The sequence below is a fragment of the Balaenoptera physalus genome (assembly GCF_965194825.1).
Source record: "Balaenoptera physalus genome assembly, chromosome: 4".
Classification (NCBI taxonomy): Eukaryota; Metazoa; Chordata; class Mammalia; order Artiodactyla; family Balaenopteridae; genus Balaenoptera; species Balaenoptera physalus.
In genome coordinates this window covers 67,702,757-67,716,853 of record NC_138891.1, presented here as the reverse complement: position 1 = coordinate 67,716,853, position 14,097 = coordinate 67,702,757, and the positions used below count along the sequence as shown (strand labels likewise).

General features: G+C 39.5%; 1 protein-coding gene across 1 annotated transcript in view; it reads right to left on the bottom strand.

Annotated features, from left to right (window-relative positions):
- The window catches only part of TPRG1 (tumor protein p63 regulated 1), a gene marked incomplete at its 5' end in the record, with an annotated part of 118,796 nt that extends 108,301 nt beyond the window's left edge, over positions 1 to 10,495 (bottom strand). Inside the window, 2 exon segments of the mRNA XM_082461607.1 lie at positions 855 to 946; positions 10,274 to 10,495. Of these exon segments, the coding sequence (XP_082317733.1) occupies positions 855 to 946; positions 10,274 to 10,495 (314 nt within the window).
- Between the last annotated feature and the right edge of the window lie 3,602 nt (positions 10,496 to 14,097).

Here is a 14,097-nt window from a genome sequence, read left to right as displayed (position 1 = left end):
ACAAGCACTTAAGTGTTAGATTTGTTTTTTATCTTAACTCTGGACAGGTGGCCTTTCTTTTGAGGGCTTTTTATTTGCTTGTTTTGTTTTTTTTAATTTTTATTTTATATTGGAGTATAGTTGATTAACAATGTTGTGTTAGTTTCAGGTGCAGAGCAAAGGGATTCAGTTATACATGTACATGTATCTATTCTTTTTCAAATTCTGTTCCCATTTAGGTTATTACAGAATATTGAGCAGAGTTCCCTGTGCTATACAGTAGGTCCTTGTTGGTTATCAATTTTAAATATAGCAGTGTGTACATGTCAATTCCAAACTCCCAATCTATCCCTCCCTACCTCCAAGGTGGCCTGTCTTTATCCTGCATGATTTCCCTAGTTTTGTTGCTCATGTTATTGTACCCAATTTACCTAATGATAAAATTCACACTGTATATGTTGATCTCATTCATCCTCTTTCCCAACCTTCCTTTCCACTGTACCCCGAGTGGGATGGTTAGTAGCCTGATGTGGTTGGAGGTAGAGTACTTACAAGAAACAGAGATTGGAACCAGAGAGATCAGTTAGGAGGCTAATACAATGGTCCCTGAGAGCCCTGATGAGGGCCTGACCTAAGGTAGTCACAGTGATGGTTGAGTGAAGCAACTAGCCTGGAAAACAGTGATAGAAGTCAAACCTGGTCATACCATCAGCCATGGGGCACCATGAAACTTTACTCTCCAGCTGGATATGTCAATCAATTATCTCACTGTAACCAGGAGAAATTCTTCCACTGGGCCATCTCCTATTCTATTATGGTGTCGTCAAGGAAAAGGCTAGATTTCCACTGCCCTTCACTTAGTCATAATTACTCACTCTGTCAAGAGCCAGAAGCCTTGAATTTTCTCTCCAGAAGTCTTGGCAATGTGGCCTTTCAAGTCTTCTGTGGCGGTCTCAATGGGCCCTGGCTGAGTAGGAAAAAGAGAATACCTAGTTTAGAGAAGACTGAGTCCTCTTCATGCTTATGATTAATTACTATATCCCAGCAATTCCTCCAAAAAGTTGACCAGGAAAGATAATTCTTGGAGTTGCCTGTTTGTTGTAGGCACTGCCTGCTGGAGAGCTTAGTCTTAAACTCTGGTAATTACTAAGTTGCTCTCCTTGGGTGGGACAAAAGTGATCCAAGTCCTGTGAGATTTTTATAATCTTACTCACATTTTCTCATAGAAATGAAGATAGTCATTTTCAGAGCACCAGTTTTTCTAATAAACAAATGTGTATCAGGAAGTTCAGTGCATTTAGCAATACATACATTTCTAAAATCTAACCTTTCTCTCTTCAAAGAGTACATGGCCATAAAACACAAAGGAGGAAAGCTTCTTCCAATATTCTGACTATAATTTTATCTGGCTCTGGGAAATGAATTTTTTGTCTCCTTACCTCTCTTTTTTTTTACCTTTATCCAAAAAGGAATTCCTACTATGAGCCTGCCTCTAGCTTAAAAACGGATTAGCCCTGTCTTAATAATAAATTCATAGACCCTCTAGCTCAGTGATTCTTAAACTTCAGCACATATCAGAATCACCTGAAATGTGTCTTAAAACAGATTTCTGGGCACTGTCCGCAGAGTTTCTGATTCAGTAGTTCTGGGGTGGGCCTGAGAATTTGCATTTCTAACAAGTTCCTGGGTGATGCTGTTGGTGTGGGACTCTACTATAAGAACCCTTGTTCTCTAGGCAGTTACTCTCAGCCTTGGTTACCCATCAGAATCACCGGCGGAGCTTTTGAAAATCCTAATGCCAGGGCTGTGCACCAGGCCAATTATATCAGATACTCAGTGGACGGGATTCACATAACAGTACATCAGGAGTTTTAAAAGCATCCCAGATAACTCCAATGTATAGCCAAAGTTGAAAACCACTACAGCCAAGGGCTTATCTATTATAAGCCATTCCATTTTATAAGTGTGAAAACAGGGGTCTGTGTAGGGAAGTATATAACTTGTCAAGTTCACTCAGCTAAGAAGTGACAGAGACAAGACAGGAAACCCAGACATTTCACTTCCAGGCCTACAACACAGTGCTGGTCTCATGCCCAACCCTGGGACAAGTATGTTACAAGTTCTCATATATTCTCTGTATAATAGGGCTTTATGCTAGACACTTAATCTTCCATAAACATTAACATTCCTAATCCTCCTTAGCTTGAGACCTTTCTCTCCCGAAAAGAAATGGGGATACTAGCCTGGCTAGGACCCATTCAAATATCTTCTCCCAGAGGTGAGGCGATTGTAGGATTTTGGTTTGCTTGTTTTCTCAGACTATGATAAAAGGCTTTAAAAGACGTTGGCCACAGAGTCCATCAGTTAAGAAAAATCTTATATGAGTCCACATGTAAAATACAGGAAAAGAATGGAGCTGCTTCAGATGAAATGGTAGTAAATGGTACAGAACTTTACGTCCTTAGCTGTCCCCCCCCCTTCCACTCATTCCACACAGCACAAGTCATCCAGGAAATGGATAGGACAACTACAGAGAATTGAGTGACCTGGGTTCATAGTCCAGATATGTCATGAATAAATTCTGTGACCTACAGATAATTATTTAACTTTCCTTGGCTTCCACTTCTTTATCTATAAGACAACTGAGTAGACTGAACCAAAGATTTCTGAGCCAAGCTGATGATCAAAACCTCCTGGAAATCTTCAAGAAAATATGATCATAGCCTTTTACACTGAGAGATTCTAATTTTCAGTTTTAACAAGTTTCCTGTTGGATTGGACAGTCAGCCAGGGGACTGAATGATTTCCAACTCTTTTGTCATCCTCCGCTGCTGGTTAAAGGATTGTCAGAAAGCTAGTATGGTACCCCGTGCTTGCTGAAACCTGTGTGTCATAAAATCAGTAAGTTCTGGGACACTAGTCAAATATGCCTTGAGCTCCCACTGACACAGGAGATTGTGTCAACATCACTGGTTTCCAGTAATCCAGCTGGTAGGACTGGACTACCCTGCAGGGAAATTTCCTGATTCTGTGACAATTCTCCCACCACCCGTCATCTTCGGCTCCCCATGATACAGCCTGACTCTACTAGGCCCACTGGTCAAAGTTCTCTAAAAAATGATGCCTTCTTTGATGACTCATCATGGCTATTTTTCCTGTCTCTTTTCCTGTATTCACATAATTTCTGCCTCAAGCTAATATAACTTGGTAGTGAAACTAATACTTTTCAGAAGAAAAAAATTATAAGTGGAATTGGAGAATAATGAAATAATCCTAAAATAAGCATTTTGTTGGATGCTTTTATGCCAGACACTTTGCCAAAAACATGTAAAGATGAATAAAAGAATGTAGAATTTTTCAAAACCTTACTTGTCTTCCCTATGGAAGGCAATTGGCAAAAACTATCAAAATGATCTAATCTTCGATCCACACATTCCATTTCTGTGAAGTTATACTATAGATACTCTTGCATATGTACAAAATGACATATGTATAAAGTGTCCTTTGCAGCCTAGTTTGTGGATAGCAAAAACTTGGAAACCATGCAAATATCTATCAATAGTAGACTTGTTAGGTGTATTATGGGACATATCCATGCAATGAAATATGATAAATATGTAAAAAATGAAGAAACATGTACTAATCTTTGATTTCAAAATACGTTATTAAGTGAAAGGAAAAAAATGTTCAGAAGAAAGGGTAAATATGCCACCTTTTTGTGTGAAAAGGAGGAGAATGGATAAGAATAAGTATTTGTGTTTGTACAGGCCTAAAGTCACTCTAGAAGGATACATAGAAAATGTTAACAGCGGTTCCCTAAGGGTAGGGAAGGAACTTGGTGGATGGAGCCAGTGGATGGGTGTTGTTTGGCTGTACACATTTTCAAAAGTTAAACATTAAAAATAAAGTGTATTCCTTATAGAACAGTTTGGAAGTCTCTGGAGTTCTGTCCATGTCCTCACTGCCTGAATTCTTACCTTCAGTAGAAATATCAGTTATGCCTCTATGGAACAGTTATGCATCGTATCCTGATAGAGCATTTTACTCTCCTCCATTTGTTATTATTGGTTACTATGATAAATTAACTTCAGCCTTTTAGTGTCAAAAATGAAATAAAGTGTGTGAACACTTTGACTTGTGTCCAGGACAAGGTTTTAAATCTCAGCCTTTCTGCTGGCTCTGAGACCCATGTTAAGTCACCTTGTCATTCCATGCATCAGTGTAAGCATTTGTTAGATGGATAAGATATCATTAACTGTAACAGAGCTGTTAGGAAATGGTGAAAACATTTGGTAACACTGAAGAATAGAAGACTTTATTATCATTCTTCTTGTTAACATTAAATAGAAAGGAAATCATTGTACTGGGATTGGGGGATCAAATGGTTACTGCAATGGAACAATTAACTCTGAGACTCCTTGCAGTCTAAGACTAATAAGAAAGTATAATGGAATGATATGTACTCATCACTCGACCAGAGAAAGCCTGGCAAGAGAGTACACATACATTTCTAATTCTAAATTTTAAGAAAAAATCATTAGGAGGACCCTTACTTATAAGTCACTACATAGCTTAATGGTCAATATTTTCTCTAATAGTCTAGCACTAAATATTTTCAATCAAAACAAACGTACTGAGGAAAGTTCAAAGACATATGTATTTGTCTCCTTGTGTTCCCTTGAGCTAGAATAGCCCAGGGCCAGTAGTCACACAAACAATATTCATGTCTGCTGCTAATATTTTCCCATGTACTGGACCCCTTAGCTAGACAGTGAGAGGAGGGGACAAGATAGAAAGGAATGCTCCTAGGGACTTAGACACAATCAGCTCTCGCTTGAGGGTGTCGTCATACCAAGAAAGAGTTTGCTTTGTGGTATATTCATAAGGTAAGAAAACCAGCTGTGAATTGGATGTGATTTGTAAAGCCCAGGCAAATTTGTCTCTCCCTGAAAATGAAGGAAATGCTTCTTATTTCATGATTGTTAAGTGTCTGCCCTCAGATAGAAACACCAACTTTACTACCATCTTCAAAGGATTTCAGTGTAAGGAGGGGAGTCAAGAAACATTTTGCCCAGTGAGATATATAATTTCTAAATCAGAAAGAAGCTCACACAGACAATTACAATACAACAATACAATATATTTAGTTGTTCCCAGTACAAGAGCAAGACATGGGGAAGCGTGTAGTAAGAGAAGAGGGAAAAGGAGAGAGTATGAAAGTCAAATTAGTGTCATGAAGGTAACAGCATCTTGCCACACAATGGGAAGTCCCAAACTTGCTTATTAAAATCTTGTTGCTCACAATAGAACACAGGCTATAAAAAGGCCATGGGGAACCATTAATTAAATATTAAAAGATCAAAGAGTTTTAGTCCCATTAGTTTGTATGTAATTTACATTCTCAAGTATAAATTTAGAGATAATTCCCCATCTCTAATCGCTTTCAACTTCCTGATAAGGTATCTGCAAATATAGAATCCTACAGGGAGTTTAAATATATCTTTCCCCATGCGGATCAAGTATTGTTCCTTTCATAAGAAGTTGCTTTTGAATATCACTCTCCACAACTAAAGTAATTATCATAATATACCGCAAGTTATCAGTCTTGAGGGGTACTTTTGTTGAGAGAAGACAGTAGGCCATTTTTAGATATGTCTAAGCAATAATAGCAGATGAACAAAAATAGGAGGAAAAGGTTATCCAAGCAGACTGATAGCAAGTGGTTCAGACCTTCATTACTGTGACTCCTCATTCATTGTCCAAGGCCAGAGGCAGTGGATGGGTGGTAGAAAGTTCCAGAAGTCTTGGGTTCCTGGCCTGCTATGACCCCTAAGTTGCTGGTTGCCTTTGGACAAGTCACATCTTCTTTGTGTGTCTCAGGGGTGGGGTTGGATATTATCTGAGGCCCCTCCTGGCTCTGTGAAAGAATGTTGCTAAGCTGTATCAGAAGGGCAAATTTGCAGTAAATAAATAATTGGCTGGAAGCCTGAGGGAAGAAAGCAACAACCCAGAGTGACCTATAAAAGAACACAAGAGGTTTAAAGGACCAGATTGGCTTGTTTTACGACCAGGTATTCAGAGACGTGATCTAATGCACAATATTATGATGCTTAAAATGCCTTGTTTGTCCTAAATTGATCTATACTTTCATATCAGTCACATCTTTGCATATCCAGCTTGAAACTCATATACTGATCCTGCTTATTATTATAGCATTGGGTGTCCACTCCTGGCAGCTGAGTAACTGAGTGCCATTCTGCCTCAGCAAGCCAAGGAATAACTTTCCTTTCCAGATATGAACAAGAAACAACTTAAATATCCAGCAAAACTTAAATAAATTGTACTACATCTCCATAGCGGGATATTATAGTGTTAAAAATGATGTTATGAAACTACAGTTATTGACATAATAAATATTTGGCGTGTAATTCTATTTTTTTGCACAATAAAATGTACATGTAAGAAAAAAGTAAGGTTATTGACCAAAATGTATAAAAGCACATTCATATATTTTGGTTAACTTTGAACTATGGAATTATGGTGACTTTTATCTTGCTTGTCCACATTTTCCAATTTTTTTCAATAAACCACCTCCTGTGAAATTATTTTAAAACACTGTAATAAAATAAAATGCATGGCCAAGGAATTTCTCCACTCAGTCACTTACTGCTTTTCTGAATTTGCAAGATATATCCTTAAAATTCTTACACTGTAATAAACTGATTTATTTTAAATCACTGCGTGGGATCACAGAACTATGAATGGGAATTGGGGAACATTTGTTCTAACCTTAGCTTTGCTACTTACTAACCTCTTGGGCAAGTCAGTGCTCACTAACTGTTAGGACCTTGGGTGAGCCACTGCCCCTCTCTGGACTTCAGTTGCCTCTAAAAATGAGAGAATTGACTAGCAACTTGGTGTTCAAAGTGTGGTCTGTGGACAGAAAGCATGAGCATTGCCAGAGAGTTTATATAAACGCAGAATCTAAGGCCTCATCCCAGACCCACTGAATCAGACCAGTATTTTAACAAGTTCTCCAGGTGATCCCTTTGCATGATAAGTACTGAGAAGCCCTGGACCAGATCATCCTTAGATCTCATTTCAGCTCTAAGAAGCAAAACATTATGATGTATGTTTCATAGATCTGAGTCATTCAGAGCCCTGGTCTGATTTAATTATCCCTTGAGAAAATCAGTTAGCTTCCTTCATTTGAACCTCTTTCCTGCTACAGACCTTATACGTCTACATTTATATCTCACCTTAGGGGTCATGGTGAGGTCATGGGAATCTTAATATCATTCCTTATTACCAATAACAGAAATGTGAACGCCAAGTCAGCAAAAAAGAGAAAGAAAGCATTTAAAATAGCAAGAGATGTTGTTTATGAAATGTTAATAGATGCGTCTTACACTGTACTAAGAACTCTTTAAAAATTAGCTTATTTAAACTCCCATATAAAACTGATATTTTCGGCTTCCCTGGTGGCACAGTGGTTGAGAATCTGCCTGCCAATGCAGGGGACATGGGTTCAAGCCCTGGTCTGGGAAGATCCCACATGCCGCAGAGCAACTAGGCCCATGAGCCACAACTACTGAGCCTGCGCGTCTGGAGCCTGTGCTCCGCAACAAGAAAGGCCGTGATAGTGAGAGGCCCGCGCACCGCGATGAAGAGTGGCCCCCGCTTGCCGCAAATGGAGAAAGCCCTCGCACAGAAACAAAGACCCAACACAGCAAAAATAAATAATAGATTAAAAAAAAAAAAACTGATATTTTATCCATACTTTGAAGATGAGAAAATTTATATATATGTATATGTATATACACACACACATATACATACATACATACATACATATGTCTCCTCCCATTTCCACAGCTACCACCACATCAGCAGATTTGTGGTTTACAAGGTAGTAAAACTGGATCATTACTTATTCAAAATAATATTTATCATTGTTTCAGTCGAACCAACAGTCGTATTTTCTTTATCCTCATATGCATTAAAGCACATTCATCATACTCACATGCTAAAAAAGAAAAAACCTCTTCATATTTTGTCTCTTGGTCTGAAGGAAAGTTAATGCTGACTGCTTGGGAATGTAGCCCTTACAGATACCTCCTAAAGAGTCCTCAGGTCTACTTCAGACTCACTGATAAGATTAGAAGAAGGTTTTCCTTTCCCAAGCTCTTGAGAACTTAAAGTTATTTTCTATACACCTGTTGGAGACGATGTTCTTCACATGAATCGTAGTCAATCACTGAAAACCTTTACTAGGGGGCCATACGTTCAATTGTACATTATGGTAGAAAGAACACCGGACTTAGAGACAGAAGATACAGAGTCTAGCTACAGCTCTTACACTAATATTACGTGACTTAGGTCACTTCACTCCTCTGAAACTTCAATACGTTTACCACTAAAACAAGAGTGATAAGCCCTTTCCTGCCTACCTCACAGTGTTTCTCCAGGGGACTGTATTTTATAAGCTACATAGAGCCACACAAATAAAAGCATCATGTAAATACATAAATAAACAAACAAAAGCTCTGTTGTAGCTTTAGACTGTGTCAATTTAGCTAAGCTAGAACTACATTTTCTAGAATTTCCTTTCCTGTCTGCTTCTAAATTAGTGCTGGCCACAAGAGACGTTTGTGTCAGATTTGAAAGGCAGAAGTGAAACATCAGTCATGATCCCTTATTGAAGATCAGGGCAGGACAATCAGGCCCAAGTGCAGCTCATGTTCACAGCTGCCAACCTCCTGTTTACTTGATGGCATGGGAGGGGGTGGGGAAGCCCCTGGACCTACAGCTCCTTTTGTTACAGTCAGACCTCCTCCCTCAGATCCTCCTTCCCTGAACTGGGTAAGTGTGCAGCTCGCTCGGTGGAGAAGAACACTGGCTTCTCCTGAAAGTGACTCACATCTTCAAGTTCAAACTTGGTGGGAGACAAACACAGGTTCCATTTTTCCATGGTGGGAGCCGCTCGGTCAAAAGGAATTCCAGTTTGTCCATTCAGGTTCAGGTTTTTCCCTATTTCCTATTCCTACTTCACAACAGCCAATTGGTTGATCTATAGCAACTTCAGACCCATCATCAGATGCAAAGACAACAGCTTTGCATAGACTTCTCAGGCAGCTCTCTTAATTGAACCAGCTTCCAATGATAAAGTCCTTATTCTATATCATTCATCACTGTTCTTCTCTCATCAAATCCTGTTCTTCTCTCATCATCACTATCAAAGGAAAGGACACTTTAAGGGATGCTTTGATTTCTTTCCCAGCTATATCTCACAGTTTAACTTTGCATATTCAATAAAGTTCTCATACTTTGGAAAATAAACCATTTGCTTTACCTATGCAAAAACACACAAACACACACATAGTATAGAACATGCCAAGCACTCTGCACATTTGAGTCACTGAATATAGGTTAAGAGTCACTGAATATAGGTAATATAGGTATATATCTTCAAACACACACACACACACACACACACACACACACACACACATACTGAGTCTCTTTAGCTACAACTTTATCTTAACCAAAGATATATTTTAAAGGCTAACAAATCAGGGTTTGTTAGTTAAAGCATTATAAATAGTCTCAAACTCTTGGCCACCACTTATTTAGGAGTTGAGGTGAAAAAAATTTTTTTTCAACAAAGAGATGTTCCATGTACACTTGAAGAATCTCTCTGTTGCCACAGTGCACAATCTGCAATGTTGCCCCCAGTTGATGGTAGCCTACAAGCTCACTGCTTTGATGCACAGGGAAGAAGCTCAGCTCCAACTGCAGCTACAGGTTTGGAATAAAGTGTTTGTCCCCGCATTGTTATACCAGCATGCCCATGTAGACCCTTGAGGTTTAGCCCATGCTCAGCAACCCTTTCCACTCCATCACCCATGTCTTTTCCAGACTTACAACAAATACTCCCTCTGGGCTCCCAGCTTTATATTCTAGCCAGTCTGGTTCTCTCTCCATAGAGCATTAATTTATTGAGGTCAGGTCTAGCATGAATACAGGACTGAGGAGCCAAAGACCCATGGAGGCTGGAGGACCTGCTTCTCCTTGATACTATCTGGTGGTCAAAAATAGACCCTTAACTTCTCCGAAATGCAGATCCTTCACCTATAAAATGGAGATAAGGATGACTACTTCACAGCTATTGTGACTATTACACAAGATAACGAACATGAAAACAGTTGGTAAAACGTGGTATATGGAAGGATATTAGGATATTTTTAAGGAGAAGTCTTATGTAGTATTTAAATTCATGATTTTATTATTTTACCCATGTAACGAAGTACTTCCGTGAGATATAAGGCTGGTGATAGGGACTGGGGTAGAGTGCTGATTCAGTCACGCTTGGAGACCTTGACGTCTGCCTTGGCCCTGAGACAGTGCCTGGGCCACCCTCCTCCGTGGACAGCTGATCAGTCTCAGAGGTTTGGTCATCTCCCTCTTGCTTCAGAGACACAGGCTGGAATCCTTCAAAACTCCCAATGGTTGACATTTCTTCAGCTTAAAACAAAGGAAGAAACAATCTTCTCAGAAAAAAAAAAAAAAAGTCGCCTGTGTCCTAGCTATGGCAAAACAGTGTATGGTGAGCAAATGATGCTCCTGAAACTGACAAACCCACCACACGTTCACTAAGCAGAGGCACTGATGGATGCAGTTCAGTAACACAGACTCTACAATCCTCTGTGGACATTTACCAGGGGAAAGAAGCAGAGACCCTCTGGACAGAGAAAAGGAAGCTGCAAGTGTTTCCATTTTCCCCATCTTTATTCCCAGGGACAGGAAGCTGAACAAGGGAACAGCAGTATGAAATCATTATCAGGGCTTCCCTGGTGGCGCAGTGGTTGAGAGTCTGCCTGCTAATGCGGGGGACACGGGTTTGTGCCCTGGTCTGGGAAGATCCCACATGCCGCGGAGCAACTGGGCCCGTGAGCCACAATTACTGAGCCTGCGCGTCCGGAGCCTGTGCTCCGCAACAAGAGAGGCCGTGATAGTGAGAGACCCGTGCACTGTGATGAAGAGCGGCCCCCGCTTGCCGCAACTAGAGAAAGCCCTAGCACAGAAACGAAGGCCCAACATAGCAATCAATCAATCAATCAATAAAAAATAAATAAATCTAAAAAAAAAATCATTATCAGACAATTTCTCTTTAGGTCTTCATAGCATTTTTGCTTGAAAACCTACTAGCCTGCAAGCTTATTTAAGAGTTAAAAGCAATGATATCGCACCTTCTTGTGTACTTTTTGGGTAGTAATAGGGCACGAAAGCACTTAGAACTGAGCATATTTTTAACCGCAAGATGGCAATTCTAAAAATGTATCTTCAAGGATACACGAGGAATATAGCCAATAATTTATAACTGTAAATGGAATATAACCTTTAAAAATTGTGAATCATTACATTGTACACCTGTAACTTATATAATATTGTACATCAACTATACTTCAGTAAAAAATTTTAATAATAAATAAATAAATAAAAGTGTATCCTAAGGAAATAATTTAGACAAATGCAAAGACGTAAATATAGAAGGTTGTGCATTACAACACTGTGTGTAATAGTAGAAAAGTACATAATTTTATGTCTAATAGCAAAACATCATGTATAATAGCAACATTACACACTCACACAACACTGCATCTAATACCAAAAAAATATAGTGAAACTAAGTATCCATCAGCAGAGAATTGGCTAAATAAGACATGTTATACTGCACAATGAATACAATGTAGTCATTACAAATGTGAGGATATATTTTTACCATGGAATGACATCCAAAAAAAAAATTGTTAATGGAAAAAATGTTATAAAATATTATGAATAATGTAATTCAAATTTGTTACAATAATTCAGAAAGAAAGAAGGAAGGAAGGAAGGAAGGGAGAAAGGGAGGGAGGGAAGGAAGGAATAATACCTGGACTTGCATATGTACATACATGTGTGGTAGGACAGAGGTTAGAAACAATCTAAAAGGAAATAAAATAAAGTATTAATAATGATTATCTCTGAAAAACTAGTGGTTACCAGTGAGGAGAGGGAAAAAGGGAGGGGCAAGATAGGGGTAGGGGATTAAGAGGTACCAGCTACTATGTATAAAATAAATAAGTTATGAGGGTATATTGTTCAGCACAGGGAATGTGATCAATATTTTATAATAACTATAAATGGATTATAATCTTTAAAAATTATGAATCACTATGTTGTACACCTGAAACATATAATATTGTACACCAACTCTACCTCAATTAAAAAAAATGATTATCTCTGGGTGATAGGGTTACAGGTGATTTTTATTTTCTGTTTTCATAAGTCTCTGGATGCTTACAATTATTATATCTGACTTAAAATAAGTAGAAACACAACAGATTTATGTATATTTTGTAAATGTAAAGAAGTAACACAAAGCAAAACAAAATAGAAGGTACATGCTAGCTTAGCAAAAAGTGCCCTCAGTCAAGTGGCCATTCTCAAGCGGAGGCCACATAACTATGGCTACAGCACGCGCACCACCAATGCTACAAGGTAGGAGGGTCTCACACACAGCATGACAGTGGGACTGGAAATGCCATCTTAGCGTCAAGGTTGCCTCAGCGTTCTTAATCAGACAAATTCCATTCGTTTGTTCTTGTGAAACACCAGAAAGTGAGAAATGGCCCCTACCCATGGCAAGTTTACATTATTGAAACTGGGAATAATTCAAGTATTCAAGAGAGAGAAAAATAGTATGAGCATATACTTTATTGCCTAACGCTGGACACTTTTGAGCATGAAAAAAGTGTTATTAACAATCATGCCAGGATGATAGGAGTAAACCAGCATTGTCTCAGGAAAATGTAAACATACACAGTCACCCCGAGGGGCTTCAGTGGAGGGAAAACACAGCTGGTGAGGGACTCACGAGTGAAAAACCCTCTGTAGATCATATTACAGGTTATTTCCTCTGATTCTCCCAGCAACCCTAGAAGGATGGTTTCATCTCCTTCTCTCTGGGGATCCCAGAGTCGGTGGGACCCCCCTGCCCCAGGGTACACTTGGATAGTAGTGACAGCACACAGCCTCCCACTCAGGACTCCCAACCACGATTTGAGTCCAACAAGCCCACCATGATGCACACTGTCTTACAACAGAAAGGGCTTCGCTGAGTTTTCTGATAATTTTTTAAAGTTATTAGCCTGTGAGAAATACAAGGGCACGCATGGAAAAGCAGGAGAAATTTACTGTGTGTGTGTGAGAGAGAGAGCATTGAGGCACTGCGGCCTCCCTGGCAACTGCATGCTATATTTTTGTAGGTGTGCCGCCTCTATTACAGTGGCTGTTGGAAGGACGTGTGTTTCTAGAGTTCCCTGTAACCTGTGAAGGAAGGTTTGTGCCTTTGGGGAAGGAAATCCTGCTTCTGTATTTGCAGAATTCTGTGAACTGGAGCCTAACAACGGACATCTGTGAAAGACTCCAGTGCTTGGAAAACAGAGGGAGGATTTAATTAGCACCACTTCCTCTCCCTCAGGCTGTCTTCTCTGGAAACACTTGGAGAAGGGAAGTGAAGCACTTGGAGACTGAGATTTTGAGGTCCAGGAAGAAGGAAACTCTCAGCTCCAGTTAAATTCTGACAGCCGTGAAGAGTAGAAAAACTGAGCCCAGCTACCTCAATGCAGAATGATTCCAGCTCTGTTGCAGTCATGGGGACATCCTTGCAAGGACAATGAACGTAACTTCTTCAACAACCTCCCGGATATGAGAGGAGCTCCATGCGTCGAAGCAGCCCCCAACGGTCCTCAGCGCCACCTGCCCAGACAATGTTTATTCCCAATTCAATAAAACACATCCTCCTATCTCTGCTTAACCAGACTATATACATTGAAATACTAAAAGCTTGTACCTGGATAAATTACGCCTTGCCGCAGACCCATCTAGAGCCATTTAGATTTGAAAAGGATCATCGTTCCCTAAGATTGCCCGGTAAATTTATCTTAGCATGTGGTGCTCAAGAAAGTAAAGGCAGTATAATTTCTAAAGGAAGCAAAGGGTCAAGGCTTAGAAAAGAACTATGTCCATACTTTTTGACCTCATTTTCTCATTTGAGGGAATTCATGTAATGAA